Source organism: Carassius carassius, chromosome 18, assembly GCF_963082965.1.
Source record: "Carassius carassius chromosome 18, fCarCar2.1, whole genome shotgun sequence".
Classification (NCBI taxonomy): domain Eukaryota; kingdom Metazoa; phylum Chordata; class Actinopteri; order Cypriniformes; family Cyprinidae; genus Carassius; species Carassius carassius.
The window spans coordinates 16,650,242-16,667,910 of record NC_081772.1 but is presented as its reverse complement, the minus strand read 5'-3'; the positions used below and the strand labels follow the sequence as shown (position 1 = coordinate 16,667,910).

Sequence of the window (17,669 nt, the reverse complement as noted above, 5' to 3'; positions counted from 1 at the left end):
CAGCTGACCCTCTTTCACTTTGTTTGGGATGCTTAAACTATTACAACGTTATATGACTTTAAGCCTCACGTCAATATGAAGTTACGGTGCAGGTTTGGAGTTTGTTTAACTTTTAGTCTGCTTGTTATGAAAAAAAAAAAACTTAATACAGTCACATTACTATATGCAATATCCTATATGAGACAGCTCATGATCACTAGATTTTATATAGGTGTTACTCTAACAATTTTTTAAAATGGTGATCAGCAGCCAAATATTCATAATGTGGAAGTAACTTCCTTTTGCCTTGGTGTGACTTCTCACGTTTTGCAGACAATGCAAAGGCAGAGTACATTAACTTCAAAATACTGGTAAAAATCAAGTCTCACAATTTTTTATGTAGATAATTTTCATTACTAAAACATTTAATTGTTAAATTTTTCAGTGTCCTACCTATAATTAATTTGGCTGGACAAGTAAAACACTTTAAAGTCGTTTTTCTCAGTTTCACACTCTAGCGAGTTAAGGTGTTTTGCCTTTGTAGGGCAGTATAGTCCTCCACTAAACTAGAATTTCTTGTACCTCACAAGCGTTTATTCAACACAGTCATATGACCATGGGATTAATACTATACATATGAGCCAGGAACCTTATCTCTTTATTGCTATTGTTTATTGCTAATTGTTAGTTCATGTTAGCTAACACATTAAGTCATGTTAAAGGAGACCTTATTGTGTTGCTTTTTTTCTTTGGTGTTACTGTTCAAAATAATTTTTCAGTAGATCATCTTGTGATGACCTCAGTGGTTTATCTAAATACAGTCGTGGCCAAAGGTTTTGAGAATTACATAAATATATTAGTTTTCAAAAAGTTAGGTAGAAACTTTGTTTCAGTTGTTTGTGTGATGTACTGAAATATAATTACAAGCACTTCATACGTTTCAAAGGCTTTTATCGACAGTTACATGACATTTATGCAAAGAGTCAGTATTTGCAGTGTTGGCCCTTCTTTTTCAGGACCTCTGCAATTCGTCTGGGCATGCTCTCAATCAACTTCTGGGCCAAATCCTGACTGATAGCAACCCATTCTTTCATAATCACTTCTTGGAGTTTGTCAGAATTAGTGGGTTTTTGTTTGTCCACCCGCCTCTTGAGGATTGACCACAAGTTCTCAATGGGATTAAGAATAGGGGAGTTTCCAGGCCATGGACCCAAAATTTCAACATTCTGGTCCACGAGCCACTTAGTTATCACTTTTGCCTTATGGCACGGTGCTCCATCGTGCTGGAAAATGCATTGTTCTTCACCAAACTGTTGTTGGATTGTTGGAAGAAGTTGCTGTTGGAGGGTGTTTTGGTACCATTCTTTATTCATGGCTGTGTTTTTGGGCAGAATTGTGAGTGAGCCCACTCCCTTGGATGAGAAGCAACCCCACACATGAATGGTGTCAGGATGCTTTACTGTTGGCATGACACAGGACTGATGGTAGTGCACACGCTTTCTTCTCCGGACAAGCCTTTTTCCAGATGCCCCAAACAATCGGAAAGGGGCTTCATCAGAGAATATAACTTTGCCCCAGTCCTCAGCAGTCCATTCACTATACTTTCTGCAGAAGATCAATCTGTCTCTGATGTTTTTTCTGGAGAGAAGTGGCTTCTTTGCTGCCCTTCTTGACACCAGGCCATCTTCCAAAAGTCTTTGCCTCACTGTGCGTGCAGATGCGCTCACACCTGCCTGCTGCCATTCCTGAGCAAGCTCTGCACTGACAGCAATGAAATGCAGTGGAAAGGTTTTTTTGGGATTAGGTTAATTTTCATGGCAAAGAAAGACTATGCAATTCATCTGATCACTCTTCATAACATTCTGGAGTATATGCAAATTGCTATTATAAAAACTTAAGCAGCAACTTTTCCAATTTCCAATATTTATGTAATTATCAAAACTTTTGGCCACGACTGTACAGCTCCCTTAACAGCCTTAAGTAGTAGTAGTAGACTTTTTGAGTTAGGATGTTGTCTGGTTCTACAGGATTCACCTGCATAGCAAATCTCTGAAATCTCTGATTTCACTTCCTCTGTTTAGATGAAATGCATTACAGGCAATTTTCACTCTTAATTTTTTTCTTGCTGAGCAGAAATGTTCTCTATTGGTTTGACATTTCAGCCACCTAAACAAAAACATTCTTTATATATAAAGAATACCAAAGTATACCAGACCTGTACAGCGCGCACACAAAAATAGTGTGTAACTTTTAACTTTAATGTGCTATTTATATTTGATTTGACCCTTGATGTAACTAAATTATGCACGTTTTAGGTTACCTGAGAAAACATTTTTTACAGTGCTGTGTTACTTACCAAGAAATTCTATAAAAAATAATTTAAAAAATATCTCAAAAAGAATAGTTTAATTCTTTATAATAGTAATGTACAATGTGAGCCAAAATCATCACAATTAAAAGAACTAAAGACTTAAACTATTTCAGTCTGTGTGCATTGACTTTATTTAATATACTTTCACAATTTGAGTTTAATTACTGAAATGAACTTTTCCACAACATTCTAATTTATTGAGATTCACCTGTATGTGTGTGTGTGTGTGTGTGTGTGTGTATGCACATCATACATACTCTTTCTATGAAATCTGTTAACCACATTTACTGGTTCAAACACTCGAGCATTGCAATTATTTTACATTAACTATAAATTTTTGCGTCTGTCCTGTGCGCGATATATTTTTTATTCTGTGCACTCATGGCGTAAGAAGTGCACGGCCATACACACGCATAGCTTAGAGGGAACATTGATTGCAGGAAAGCAACATCAAGAACGTAAAGCCATAAATAGATGGTCTTTTTTTTTTTTTTTCATGCTAATAGCATTTTGCACTCAGTTGCCTGTATGTTTACAGTAAATGCATTTTCTCAGCAGATGCTGGAATCTGTGTACCTGCCTTAATCTGTTGCTTATATCTTGCATGGTATGTAAAGGCTTGTGGTGTTCACATGCTATTCATTCAAGTGCAGAGTTTATCTGCAGATGAGAATTGTGCAGTTTGTCCACCACTTTGGAATCAAGGCCATTTCTAGTATCACTTCTACAGTGTGGTGGCATGAATTTTAGAAACTATTAAAATTGATACATTTATTTTATAAATCAGTTAGTCCATTTCAGATTTCTTCTTTCTGACTTTCTTGACTATCATACACCTCTCACATGTGATATCACTCTTTTTATTAATGTTTTTACTCTATTGGAATCTAATCGATTTGTGAAATCAGTACCTAGCCATTACAGATAAAGAGTGATCCAGTAGAAACAGCCCTCATAAACCGGTTCGTGTTGATGCATGATGCTGGCTCCATGTGATTAGTCACGTTTACTGGTGACCAATAGCTGGGTTTTCCCTGATTTTAAGTTTTTTTTTTTTTTTTTTTTTTTTACTTTACACCTTTATCTTAAAAATGCTTAGCATTCAATATGATAACACTAATATTACAAAGAGGCTGAAATCCCTGCACAATTTTCTTTCTATACTTCAGGATGTCATGGAAGTGATTATGTAGACAGTAGACCTGGTGTCTGTGGTATGTAACTGCGCATGGTCGTCTGTTTAATAACAAAAATGAACTCTAATCAGTGGTACCCTCATTTTTAAGCCTTTGCTTTTGTGTCTTCTTCTACACTGTAAGAGCTACTGCTCAATTTAAAGCACTTTCACATTTTGGGCTTGTCTTTGCGATGCATGAACTTGCAAAGCCTCTCCCTCTCTGTGTTCTTTCAAATTGTTGGTGATGTTTGGGTTAATACTGGTGTTCAGACAAAGACTAAGGATTTGCGTTCATGGAATGCAAATGTTCAAGCTTCTCCGTAAACTGCGGGCCTCTGCTTCATATACTTTAGTTGGCATCATCCCTTATGAACCAAAGAAATGCTCAGATAATAGTAATGTAAAGACTTTCGATTGAGAATCTGAAACTCGGCATGGTACATCCCCCTCCACACATTAACATACCCACTTTCGCCTCCACAAGTATGTACTCAAGTATACACTTGCCTTGAAAAGGCACATTTTAATCCCCACTTGTCTGACCCTGCGGGAATTTAGCACCTACACAAAAATGTTTAAATCACTGTGACATGATTGGGGAAGCAGCACACACCTCTTTCCTGACCCAGGTGTTTCTATAACACTTTTTGTAAGGTGAACAGCATCTTTTCTGCAGTATGTAAGTGTATATGTTTTAATATTGAGTAAAACAATTGTTTTCCCCAAAACTTTGTTTTAATTAAAAAAACCTGGGATAATTGGAAAGTCAAGGAAGTTCAGAAAAATTTCAGTTGTAATATACATTTTGCTAGTTATGTTTTCTCCAAGATATTTAATCGGCTGGATACCTTGCTTGCAACTATCATCTGATTTGTGAGTAAATCATTAAACTGATTAAACCGGTTGACAGATCAGTCTAAATAATTAATTCTAGCAGATCTGAATTACTTATAAATTATCTTTCAGATCTTTAAACATACAGCAATCACAAATGATTGGGGTGGTCAACCAATATATCTGCCATTTTTCAAATATCAGCACCGACCGTTAAGTTTTTTCTGTTTGGACGATACGTTCTAGACGGGACTTGTATTTTGACTGTGCTGAGAGCAGCAGTGCCTGTTGTCACATTCTCCCTTTTGTTCGCCATCGTCGTTAAAAGTTCTGTCTAATACGGATAGAAGTCTGTTTAATAATCCAATAGAACTGTTAAACAAAGGAATTACAATGAATACAAAAAGTATTATAACGATTTCGTTTTAAGTAATAGAAAGGCACACATTATAATATTTTGCAGCCATATCACCCTGGAGCCCAAGACCGGTTGCCCACTGAAGCTAAGCAGGGCTGAGCCTGGTCGGTACCTGGATGGGAGACCTCCTGGGAAAACTAGGTTGCTGCTGGAAGAGTTGCTGGTGAGGCCAGCAGGGGGTGCTCACCCTGTGGTCTGTGTGGGTCCTAGCGCCCCAGTGTAGTAATGGGGACACTATACTGTCAACAAGCCCTGTCCTTCGGATGAGACGTTAAACCGAGGTCCTGACTCTCTGTGGTCATTAAAAATCCCAGGATGTCTTTCGAAAAGAGTAGAGGTGTGACCTCGGCATCCTGGCTAAATTCGCCCATTGGCCTCTGACCATCTTGGCCTCCTAACAATCCCCATATCTGCTGATTGGCTTCATCACTCTGTCTCCTCTCCACCAGTAAGCTTGTGTGTGGTGGGTGTTCTGGCGCACTATGGCTGCCGTCGCATCATCCAGGTGGATGCTGCACACTGGTGGTGGATGAAGAGATACCTCCTGACAATGTAAAGCGCTTTGAGTGCCTAGAAAAGCACTATATAAATGTAATTAATTATTATTATTATTATTATTAAATTAATACTTTCTCATTTGCCGTCAGCGTTCAGCAAATACCCATTTACATAATTTAAACAAATCTTTGAATGGCTAATGAAAATTTATTTTCACAAACCTTGCACACTTAGACGAATCCAGTTGTGAGATCTTGTAAAGTGTGAATTTTTATTTTGCATGATCGCGTGTTCTCTACGTGACGTTTGGTCCGAGCAAATTGAATGCTTAAACATAAAATTTGTGATTTCAAATTATGATGCACTTTATGCATTTGCATACTGTCATATTCATGTAATTTTCACTGTGTGCTGGCTTTATTTGAAAAAAAAAAAAATTATTCCCAATGCACACAAACTTCTCAGAATACTGTGTGCTCTGTTGGTTACGGTTTAATTTCTTTTAAATTATATTTTTATTAAATATTAGTTATTTGTGGAAAAGTATATCTAAAGTATAAGTATGCTTATTTTACAAATTTATTTTTAAATCCATTTTCAAATGATTTCAGATTTCTTAAATATTAATTAAAATAAATACAATTATAGCGGCTTTAATCGGCCACCCTGAGATATCGGCATCTACGTCGTCCGTAAAAAAACAACTGTATCGGTCACTAACCACTAATTGGAAATTAATTTGTCAAAAAGATACAAACTTTTCTAAACATTGACATTTTTGTTCATGTAGCAAAGCAGCAGATGCTTGAGTATGAAGAGGAAGTACTCTTCCAAGCATATAACTAGCTGCTTTTGGATTAATGGAGCAGCTCTGACACCATACAGAGCTACAAGACTGAAGTTTGTTCTGCTCTCTCAGTCTTCCCTCCAAAACAGTCATGTTTTGGAGCCAGAAGATACAGGTCATTAGCCCGAAATGCAGCATTGCCCAAAGAAACCATTACCCAGTCGGATCCACTGACCGTGCTTTGTATGCAGGTTCACTTTCCACACTCTCATTTTACACTGGTGCCTCAAGTAACCGATGACTGTTTCTTGTTAATGGGTCTTTGCTTCTTATGAACAGACCTGCAACCATGAATAGGTAGGTCACACTTAAGCTGTTCAATTAGAAAAAGGTGCTGCATTTTTTAAATCGCACCGTGTCCGTTCATTGAGATGTGTAATGAAGCCTATGATTTTCTGGCTTTGTGCTCCTACACAAACCAGGCAGACAGCACTCAGATATTAAAAAAGGAGTATATTAAAAACAGTCAAATCCACATAAAAAAAGTGACCGTCACGTTGAGGGTTTAACTAGACCACAGTGAAAATCTGCATGAATGAGTAAACTACAGCAAAATATAATGGTTTTAAAATGAATTATTGTATAAAAATAATTATATATTTCCATCATACTTTTTTTTTTATTTTTTTTTTATAAAGGACCACGTTCTGTATAATGAACATCACTTCAAACATTGAAAGTTGTCTCATGATGCTGCCTGTTATCATTATCCTTTAGCTGATGTAGGATATCATAACAGTCCTACAAGATGCCGCTTTTGCTGAGCTATGCTTAATTTTTAAGTTCAGAGTGATGTGCAAATTCACTCTTTTATGGTGAGTGAATAGTTACTGTGGGTGTAAGCATAAAGAGATTTCCAGAACCTTCTCCTTATTATAAAGGCTGTAGGCTGCTTGTTCACAGCTATGACACATGATTTAATATGTGTTGAGACAAATATCGGTTGCGAAGTGTCGGAGTTAAGCATATTCTGAATATCTATTGAATTGTTCTGTTAACTTGTTGAGTGTTCAGTCACTTTCCATCCCAAACTACAAGTCAAACTGATCTAAAGGTAGGCTATAAAGAAAAGGCAATACGTTTTACAATCTTGTAGGTTAAACATGAGGTGATGCCCCTTCAAATAGAGTATAAGCGCACACGCAGGGCTGATCCCACATCATATTAAGCAAAGCCAACAACCTTTTGCAGAAACGTGTCCATTCTTGTGAGATTCATGTCTCAGAGAATCCCTGTCTTCAGGCACTGTGGTTATTAAAAGTGTTAGAGGTTTATATAAAAGGGTGAGGGAGACACATAACATAAGCCTGGGCTGTTACTGCTAACCTTTTAAGAGCTACACACCTTTTGCTATTATTACTGGGGTGTTTTGAAAACTCAAATACACAAATCTACTTGTCTAGCTTGAATCCAAACGGTTCTGATTAAATAATTTTATTAGGATTAAATGGAATCTCTTTAACCTTTGTATATTTTATTGTATTACCATTAGATCTTTAATGTGAACATGCTCTTTGTTACAGGCACAATATGTAATTTTTCGCCGCTTATTCGGCGCATATTTAAAACAAACAAAGAAACAAAGGCGTAGTTTGACAACGCCGTGACTGAGTGTGGAATCATGGGAGTAATCGTCTTCATCCCCACAGCCAATGCTATCCGATGGGACTCGGGCAGAAATCATGTTCATGGATGAACTAATGATTTATTAATGTAGTAGAATGAAGCAGGGTGAGGCTGAAAGCTGTCGAAGCGAAACGAGGCTGCTGAACAAGTGTGACACACGGCTCGAAAGCAGCTGAGCTTTTATTATGCCACAGTCGACCGCTTCCACTCCTTCCGGTCGTGCGTATGTGGGGGGAAAAGCAGAACTGTTTTGTCATACTAGATACAACCCGAATTCCGGAAAAGTTGGGACGTTTTTTAAATTTTAATAAAATGAAAACTAAAAGACTTTCAAATCACATGAGCCAATATTTTATTCACAATAGAACATAGATAACATAGCAAATGTTTAAACTGAGAAAGTTTACAATTTTATGCACAAAATGAGCTCATTTCAATTTTGATTTCTGCTACAGGTCTCAAAATAGTTGGGACGGGGCATGTTTACCATGGTGTAGCATCTCCTTTTCTTTTCAAAACAGTTTGAAGACGTCTGGGCATTGAGGCTATGAGTTGCTGGAGTTTTGCTGTTGGAATTTGGTCCCATTCTTGACTTATATAGATTTCCAGCTGCTGAAGAGTTCGTGGTCGTCTTTGACGTATTTTTCGTTTAATGATGCGCCAAATGTTCTCTATAGGTGAAAGATCTGGACTGCAGGCAGGCCAGGTTAGCACCCGGACTCTTCTACGACGAAGCCATGCTGTTGTTATAGCTGCAGTTTGTGGTTTTGCATTGTCCTGCTGAAATAAACAAGGCCTTCCCTGAAATAGACGTTGTTTGGAGGGAAGCATATGTTGCTCTAAAACCTTTATATACCTTTCAGCATTCACAGAGCCTTCCAAAACATGCAAGCTGCCCATACCGTATGCACTTATGCACCCCCATACCATCAGAGATGCTGGCTTTTGAACTGAACGCTGATAACATGCTGGAAGGTCTCCCTCCTCTTTAGCCCGGAAGACACGGCGTCCGTGATTTCCAACAAGAATGTCAAATTTGGACTCGTCTGACCATAAAACACTATTCCACTTTGAAATAGTCCATTTTAAATGAGCCTTGGCCCACAGGACACGACGGCGCTTCTGGACCATGTTCACATATGGCTTCCTTTTTGCATGATAGAGCTTTAGTTGGCATCTGCTGATGGCACGGCGGATTGTGTTTACCGACAGTGGTTTCTGAAAGTATTCCTGGGCCCATTTAGTAATGTCATTGACACAATCATGCCGATGAGTGATGCAGTGTCGTCTGAGAGCCCGAAGACCACGGGCATTCAATAAAGGTCTCCGGCCTTGTCCCTTATGCACAGAGATTTCTCCAGTTTCTCTGAATCTTTTGATGATGTTATGCACTGTAGATGATGAGATTTGCAAAGCCTTTGCAATTTGACGTTGAGGAACATTGTTTTTAAAGTTTACCACAATTTTTTACGCAGTCTTTCACAGATTGGAGAGCCTCTGCCCATCTTTACTTCTGAGAGACTCTGCTTCTCTAAGACAAAGCTTTTATAGCTAATCATGTTACAGACCTGATATCAATTAACTTAAGTAATCACTAGATGTTCTCCCAGCTGAATCTTTTCAAAACTGCTTGCTTTTTTAGCCATTTGTTGCCCCCGTGCCAACTTTTTTGAGACCTGTAGCAGGCATTAAATTTTAAATGAGCTAATTAAGTGGATAAAAGTGTAAAATTTCTCAGTTTAAACATTTGCTACGTTATCTATGTTCTATTGTGAATAAAATATTGGCTCATGTGATTTGAAATTCCTTTAGTTTTCATTTTATTAAAATTTAAAAAACGTCCCAACTTTTCCGGAATTCGGGTTGTACAATTGAAGTTGTTATAATGCTTCTCTGTGAGGTCGTCACCAGTCTATTAAAATGCACAACCAAAATGTACATCAAAAAAAAAAAAAATATCATGGAAAGGTTTTTTTATTTTTTGTAATTGAATTAAACTTTCTTATATTCTAGATTCATTGCAAACAAACTGAAATATTTCAAGAGTTTTTTTGTTTTAATTCTGATGGTTATGACTTCAGTATCAGTAATTCAGTATCTCAAACAATTTGAATATTTTCTCAAAGATTAATCAAAAAAAGATTTACAAAAAATAAATGTTCAAGATCTCCAAAACAGGTTGAATTATGCACTCAATACTTGCTTGGGGCTCCTTTTGCACGAATTACTGCTTCAATGCAGCGTGGCCTGGAGGCAATCAGCTTGTGGCACAAGTTGCTTTGATAGCGGCCTTCAGCTACTCTGTATTGCTTGTCAGATTTTACTTATCTTCCTCTTCACAATGCCCCATAGATTCTCTGTTAGGTTCAGTTCAAGTTGGCTGGCCAATCAAGTACAGTAATATCATGGTCATCAAACCACTTTGGAGTGATTTTGGCACTGTGGGCAGGTGCTGAATTCTGCTGCAAAATGAAATCAGCATTTCCATAAAGCTTGTCAGCAGATGGAAGCATAAAGTGCTCCAAAATCTCCTGTTAGATGGCTGCATTGACTTTGGACTTGATAAAACACAATGGACCAACACCAGCAGCCATCACAGCCCCCCAAATCATCACTGACTTCAGAAACTTCACACTGGGCTTTGGATTCTGTGCCTCTCTAGTCTTATTCCAGACTCCAGACCTCTCCAACCAGAGAGAAATTTACTTTCATCTGAAAAGAGGACTGTGGACCCTTGCACAACAGTCCAGTTCTTTTTCTCCTAACCCCAGTGTGACGAGTGGGGCGGGGCCGAGGGACATGGGAGCGAGGCCGGGGGAGTGATTGGAGATGAACTACACCTGTTCGACCCACCGGTCTCGAGGCCCATGGAGGAGATGGAAGGATATAAAACTGGAGCGACGACAGTGAAGGACGAGAGAGGACCAGGCCTGGGATTTTAGTTGTGTTTTGGTTTTATTTTGCGCGCATCAGTCGTCCGTGAGGGGCTGATGCGCTGCTTTGTGTTTATTTTGATCATTAAAGTTTTCTGTTGATTGTGCGCCGGTTCCCGCCTCCTTCTTCCGGATGAATACAAAGGTTATATCATTACAGTGGTGCCGAAGCCCGGGAGAAGGAGGGACGCGCTGCTGAAGATCCCTCGCCGCTGTGGTGAATCCGCGGTGCCATCGAGCTGGCGAGGAGTGTGCCGCCATGGATGCTCGAGGCGGTGGGCTGGAGCGAGTTGCCGGGGACGGGCGAGCTCGCTACCGGCCGCCCACGATGTGGAGAGACGGCTGCCGTCCGTGAGGGAGCGGAGGAGTCGGCGCCGTTCGCCAGGTGGCTGGAGCCTGCTGCCTCCGCCGGAACGGGGAGGAGCAGGGAACGGGGGACTCCTGCCGGCTGCCCAAAACCGGAGGAGCCGTCGCCGTCCACCGGGCGGCGGAGGAGTGTCGTGCCGTCCGCCGAGGGCCGTCCAGTGCCACCGCCAGGCACCGCGGAGGAGATCGCCCAGCTGGTGGAGGGCTGAGCAGCGGTGCGTCTGGGAACCGGAATTTTTTATTTTTTTTTTCCTCTATCCCCTCTCTCGTCTCTGTCGCTCCTCCTTTTATCTCCTTTTCTCTCGCCTCGTCTGTCCTACCCCCAGGTTCCCGCAGGTCCCCGTGAGCGGCCCCCCCGGAGGGAGGGGAGGGGGGGGGGGAGTAGAGCGCAGTCTCGGGAGTACCCCCTGGCCTGCGAGGGGCGATGGGGGTATGTGACGAGTGGGGCGGGGCCGAGGGACATGGGAGCGAGGCCGGGGGAGTGATTGGAGATGAACTACACCTGTTCGACCCACCGGTCTCGAGGCCCATGGAGGAGATGGAAGGATATAAAACTGGAGCGATGACAGTGAAGGACGAGAGAGGACCAGGCCTGGGATTTTAGTTGTGTTTTGGTTTTATTTTGCACGCATCAGTCGTCCGTGAGGGGCTGATGCGCTGCTTTGTGTTTATTTTGATCATTAAAGTTTTCTGTTGATTGTGCGCCGGTTCCCGCCTCCTTCTTCCGGATGAATACAAAGGTTATATCATTACACCCAGGTGAAATGCTTCTGACGTTTTTTTCTGGTTCAGGAGTGGCTCGGTCCTAGGAATGTGAAGAATGAGAAGAAACAGTCGAGCAACAGATAAGGACAACAGTTTGTAAGTGTTTTGCCTCATTTTCTCATTAGACTATTGCGCGATCATCGTTGCTAGGAAACTTTGTTTCATTTACTGTGTTTTTGACCATTGTGAATGCTGAAGTGGCGCTTGGTTTTTGCATTTGACTGAGACTCCAAAGTTTTGGTCTGCTAAATAGTGAGGCATGGCCAACTGACTTCAATAACAGGTACTCAGGCAAATATAAAAGTGTGTCTCCTTGTGTGAAGACCGACGAGTGTATAGACCATCGACTCTACCGGTGTGACTCTACCAAGCAAGGACACCGACAAGGCACTTGAGTATTGCTTTTCTCCCCTTTCTTTACTTTTTGTATAGCTTGTTCTCAAATACTTATTTAGGTCACTTATACTCACTGTGTGCTTTTAGATCTCTACTATCACTACAAACACTCGGAGAGCACGCACTGTACGTCAAAGGCAGGCCTATCCCAGAAATGTACGGCTTGTTCCTCTGACCTCTAATACTACACTCTCTATTCCAGTTGGTCTCTGGAACTGCCGGTCTGCTGTTAACAAAGCAGATTTAATTTCTTCAATTGCTACCCATTCCGGTCTCATCTTCTTGGCCCCAACTGAGACTTGGATCAAACCTGAAGATACTGCAACTCCCGCAGCCCTCTCCACTAATGTCACTTGTTCCCACACTCCTCGCACCACTGGGAGGGGTGGAGGTACTGGTATCCTTATCTCAAAAGAATGGAAATTTGTTCTTTTACAATCTCCTACAGGTAACGGTTCATTTGAATCACATTCAATTACTGTAACCCACCCTGTTAAAATCCACTTTGTGGTCATTTATCGTCCCCCAGGTCAATTGGGAAACTTCTTGCTGGTACTGCTTGGTGGCTTCAGCATCCACTTAGATAAACCCCAGGCTGCTGACTTTAACACTCTGCTCTAGGGATGTGCCGGTACTAGTATCGGTATCGAACAGAACCCGGGCAAATTAAATTTGGTAGTGATCATCTTTATCCCCTTAAAGTGGCAACTTTGGCGTGAGTAGGGCACGTGCGTGCCATTTGGTAGTGGTTAGGAATGCACTTTGCTAAAGGAGCAACATAATTTCCTCATTATCTTCAGCTGGGATGTTTCCGTGACAACGCAGCACGTGTCCGTCAGCAGATTCGCTGATGGACATCGACATAACATTTTTTTTACCGTTTTATATGTATTAGTTTTTATATATTATATAGCATATTTAAAAAAAAATTTTACATATAAAATGTATGTTTATTTGCGAAAGTTATGCTAACAACAATAAAAAAACATACAGTAAAACAGTGACATCTGCTGAAGGACACATGCTGCGCTGTCACAGGAACATGCCAGCTGAAGATAATGAGGAAATTATGTTGCTCCTTTTGCAAAGTGCATTCCTAACGACTACTTAATGGCAACATGTGCCCTATTTACTCCAAAGTCCCCACTCCAAGGGGATAGGGATGATCACTTCCATTTGGAATTTGCCCAGGAACCGTTCGTTATCGATACTAGTACTGGCACACCCCTACTCTGCTCACCTCGTTTGATCTCAAGCCAGTGTCTACTACAGTGACTCACAAATCAAGCAACCAACTGGACCTCATCTACACGCGCTGTCCATGAACAGCACTTTAGTTGCTCCACTGCACACCTCAGACCACTTCCTCATTACTGCTTACCTCGCACTTACTCCTGAAGTGGCACACACTCCACCGCATGTCACCTTTAGGCGGAACCTACGCACACTCTCTCCATCTCGCCTATCCTCTGTGGTTTCATCCTCACTTCCTTCACTCTCTCAATTTTCAGTTCTGAACACGAAAAGTGCTACTGACACTCTTTGCTCAACCAGCACGCACCACCCCATCTGCCCCCTGGCTGTCCGATGTTCTCCGTGAACATCGCTCTAAACTCAGGGCTGCAGAGAGAAAATGGCATAAATCAAGAAACTCTACCGACCTCCGTATTTATCAGTCTCTCCTCTCTTCCTTCTCTGCAAATGTCTTCACTGATAAAACATCATACTACCACAACAAAATGAACGACTGTTGTGACGCTCGCATACTTTTCAAAACTTTCTCTTCTTAATCCACCTCCAGCTCCTCCTCTATCGCCTCTTACAGCTGACGACTTTGCAGTTTTCTTCACAAACAAGACAAGAACCATCAGTGACCAAGTCTCCACACTGCAGACTGAGGACAACTTCACAACGACTAATGCACACTCTCTCTCCTGCTTCTCTCTCAGAAACGTACGTTTCCAAACTTGTCCTGTCTAATCATCCTACTACTTGTCCACTTAAGCCGATCCCCACTTACCTCCTTAAAGCGATTTCTTCTTTAGTTATACCTTCACTTACTCACATTATCAACACCTCTCTTCACTCTGGGACATTTCCCTCAGCATTTAAGCAGGCTCTGGTAAGCCCACTGCTTAAGAAACCATCTCTAAATCAAGCACTTCTAGAAAACTACAGACCAGTATCCCTTGTTCCATTCATTTCAAAGTCACTTGAGCGAGTTGCGTTCAACCAGCTCTCTAGGTTTCTTGCACAGAACAACCTCCTGGAAAGCAACCAGTCTGGCTTCAAAAGCTGCTACTCAACTGAGACTGCCCTTCTCTCGGTTACTGAAACACTGTGACTGGCAAGAGCAGCTTCAAAATTCTCAGTACTCATCTTGCTGGATCTGTCTGCTGCTTTTGACACCGTTAATCACCAGATTCTAGTGTCCACCCTCAGAAAGATGGGCATCTCTGAAACTGCACTCCTGTGGGTTAAGTCCTACCTCTCAGATAGATCCTTCAGGGTCTCTTGGAGGGGTGAAGTTTCTAAGTCTCAACAACTTGCTACTGGGGTTCCTCAAGGCTCAGTACTTGGACCACTTCTCTTCTCCATCTACATGGCATCATTAGGATTTGTCATTCAAAAGCATGGCTTTGCCTATCACTGCTATGATGATGACACTCAACTCTACTTTTCATTCCAACCAGATGACCCTACGGTAGTTGCTCGCATTGCAGCCTGTCTGAGTGGCATCTCTAGCTGGATGAATAACCACCACCTTCAACTCAACCTTGCTAAGACAGAAATGCTGGTGGTTCCAGCTAACCCATTGTTTCATCACAACTACTTTATACAGCTGGGATTGTCAACCATAACTCCTTCCAGGACAGCCAGAAACCTAGGATTTGTGATGGATCATCAGTTAAGCTTCACAGACCATATTGCTACAACGACCCGGTCCTGTAGGTTTGCCTTATACAACATTAGAAAGATTAGACCCTTCTTGTCAGAGCGAACCACCCAACTTCTTGTCCAAGCTCTTGTTCTCTCCAGACTGGACTATTGTAATGCTCTCCTGGCGGGACTTCCTGCATGTACTATCAAGCCTCTGCAACTCAGTAGCGAGTGTGGTCTTCAATGAGCCAAAAAAAGCTCACGTTACTCCTCTCCTCATCAGGTTACACTGGCTACCAGTAGCCGCTCGCATCAAATTCAAGGTACTGATGCTTGCCCCCAAGACGACCACGGGCACGGCACCAATATACCTAAACTCACTAGTTCAAACTTATGCGCCCTCCAGAAGTTTGCATTCTGCAAGTGAACAAAGCCTTGTGGTGCCATCCCAAAAAGGTTCAAAATCACTCACGGACCATTTCCTGGACTGTGCCCAGCTGGTGGAGTCTTTACTCATTTTCAAAAAACATCTAAAGGCTCATCATTTTCACCAGCACTTAACCAACTAATACTAGCACTTACCTTTTCTTGTCTATCATATTCTTGAAAGAAAAAAAACCTGGCTACGTGTTCTGTGCTAGACTAACTTAGACTTGTCATGTCATTTGTAAACTGTTGTTGTTTTCTTGTTGGTCTGATTGCTTCTATTGTTCTCATTTGTAAGTTTCTTTGGATAAAAGCATCTGCTAAATGATTCAATGTAAATGGAAATGTGACAGCTGTAGCCAATTTTTTAAAGATGTCTGAGTGTGGTGACTCTTCATGTGCTGACTCAGGCTTCAGTCCACTCCTTGTGAAGCTACCCAAGTTCTTGAATCGGCTTTTCCTGACAATCTTCCCAAGGCTGTGGTCATCCCTGTTGCTTGTGCACCTTTCCTTCCGGGCAACTTTCTATGAGTATATTTAGATACAGCACTCTGTGAACAGTGAGCCCTTTCACCAATGACCTTCTGTGGCATACCCTCCTTGTGGACGGTGTTGATGATTGTCTTCTGGACAACTGTCAAATCAGTAGTCTTTCCCATAATTGTGGTTGCTTGTTCTAAACTAGCCCAAGAGGTACCCAGTATTTATACTCAAATTTAATCAAACTAATCAAACTAAAAATGTACTATTCTAATTTTTTGAGATACTGAATTTTTAATTTTCATAAGCTTTAAGTCGTAACCATCCGAATTAAAATAAAAAACTCTTGAAATATTTAAGTTTGTTTGCAATAAATCTAGAATATAAGAAATATTGCTTTTTAAATAAATGACAGAAAATAAATACCTTTTCCATGATATTCCAGTTTTTTGAGATGCACCTGTATTAAAGCGCCTTTGGTGTATCCATGTTTTCTAAAAAAAAAAATGGAAATCGAGGGGTTATGAAATCATTGGTTGGTGACACAATGACACTATAGACATGGTCCATGTCACTAGTTAAAATTTCTTATATAATTTTGGGTTGGATATCTGATTGCCTAACAACTACTCTAGCAACTACCTCTACATATTTTAGCCTGAGAAATTGAAACTTACTCATGATAGAAGCTACAGCATGAAAAAAATCAGTATTTAACGTTTTAAATGAAACCTTAAAAAAATCTTCTCATTAGCCACTTTTCCAATGAAACTAAGTATTCATTACAGGTCATCTTTGGACATGGAGTTTATGTGTTTGCAATAAAAAAAAATTTAATGTAAGACTCATTCAATGCAATGATTTATAGTTTTTAATATTCAGATTGTCTGTCTCAGTTGTTTGTTTGTTTTACCGATTTACCTGAATTGTTATTTTAGAAATTTATGATTTTGTCATTTTGCTTTTTTTCACAGAATGGGACAAAGAAGTCCTGGGACTTTATGCAAACCCATGATAGGTGAGAATGTGTCTTACTATTGTTGTTGTCGTTTTTTTGTTGTCTGTGTGCTTTTTTAACAATATAATTTTGAAGTAAACCCTCTTTGACTCATTTTGAATCTGGTTTATTTATTTACTGTCTTTGACTGTATCTCTTTCATTTTGGAGTCTACCTAATTGGTACATTCTGCCTTAGTGAGTCATTAAGATTTTGTTTTTTTCAGATTCATTGAGTTGCATTTTTTTTAACACAATACTTTAAGGCGACTGTAAACCTGAGAGGATTAGAGGCTTTTAGGGCTGGAATGTCTCACCACAGTGCAACAATAGGAAGTTCTCCCCTGCCCCAAAAGTCTTTGTGTGCACGTCTTGATCTCTCTTCAGTTCTGTCTTTTACACGATCTTGTCTCCATTTAGCTTTGTCACAATAAATCTGTCCCTTTTTTCTCTCTTTCATACACAGTCCTGTTTTTAGTAGGCTTAAATAGGTGTTTGCAACCCTCCACCCTTCAGTGCACTCGCTGATCCCTGACCAGGTTTGAAGTGTCCAAGAGAGAGGTAGAAGCAGTTAAACTTCAGTTCTGTTCCCACTGACCCAAAGCAGTTTTTGGGTCATTACACACCTAAGAGGAACCCCTTTGTATCACTCCAGTTGTCAACTGCTGCCCTGAGAT

The 17,669-nt window shown here is 40.7% G+C and overlaps 1 protein-coding gene across 1 annotated transcript in view; it reads left to right on the top strand.

Moving 5' to 3' along the window:
• The window catches only part of LOC132092551 (uridine diphosphate glucose pyrophosphatase NUDT14-like), a 53,447-nt gene that overhangs the window by 16,812 nt on the left and 18,966 nt on the right, over positions 1-17,669 (top strand). The window contains exon 2 of the mRNA XM_059498832.1: positions 16,971-17,014. Within this exon, the coding sequence (XP_059354815.1) occupies positions 16,971-17,014 (44 nt within the window). The remainder of the gene's footprint in view (positions 1-16,970; positions 17,015-17,669) is intronic.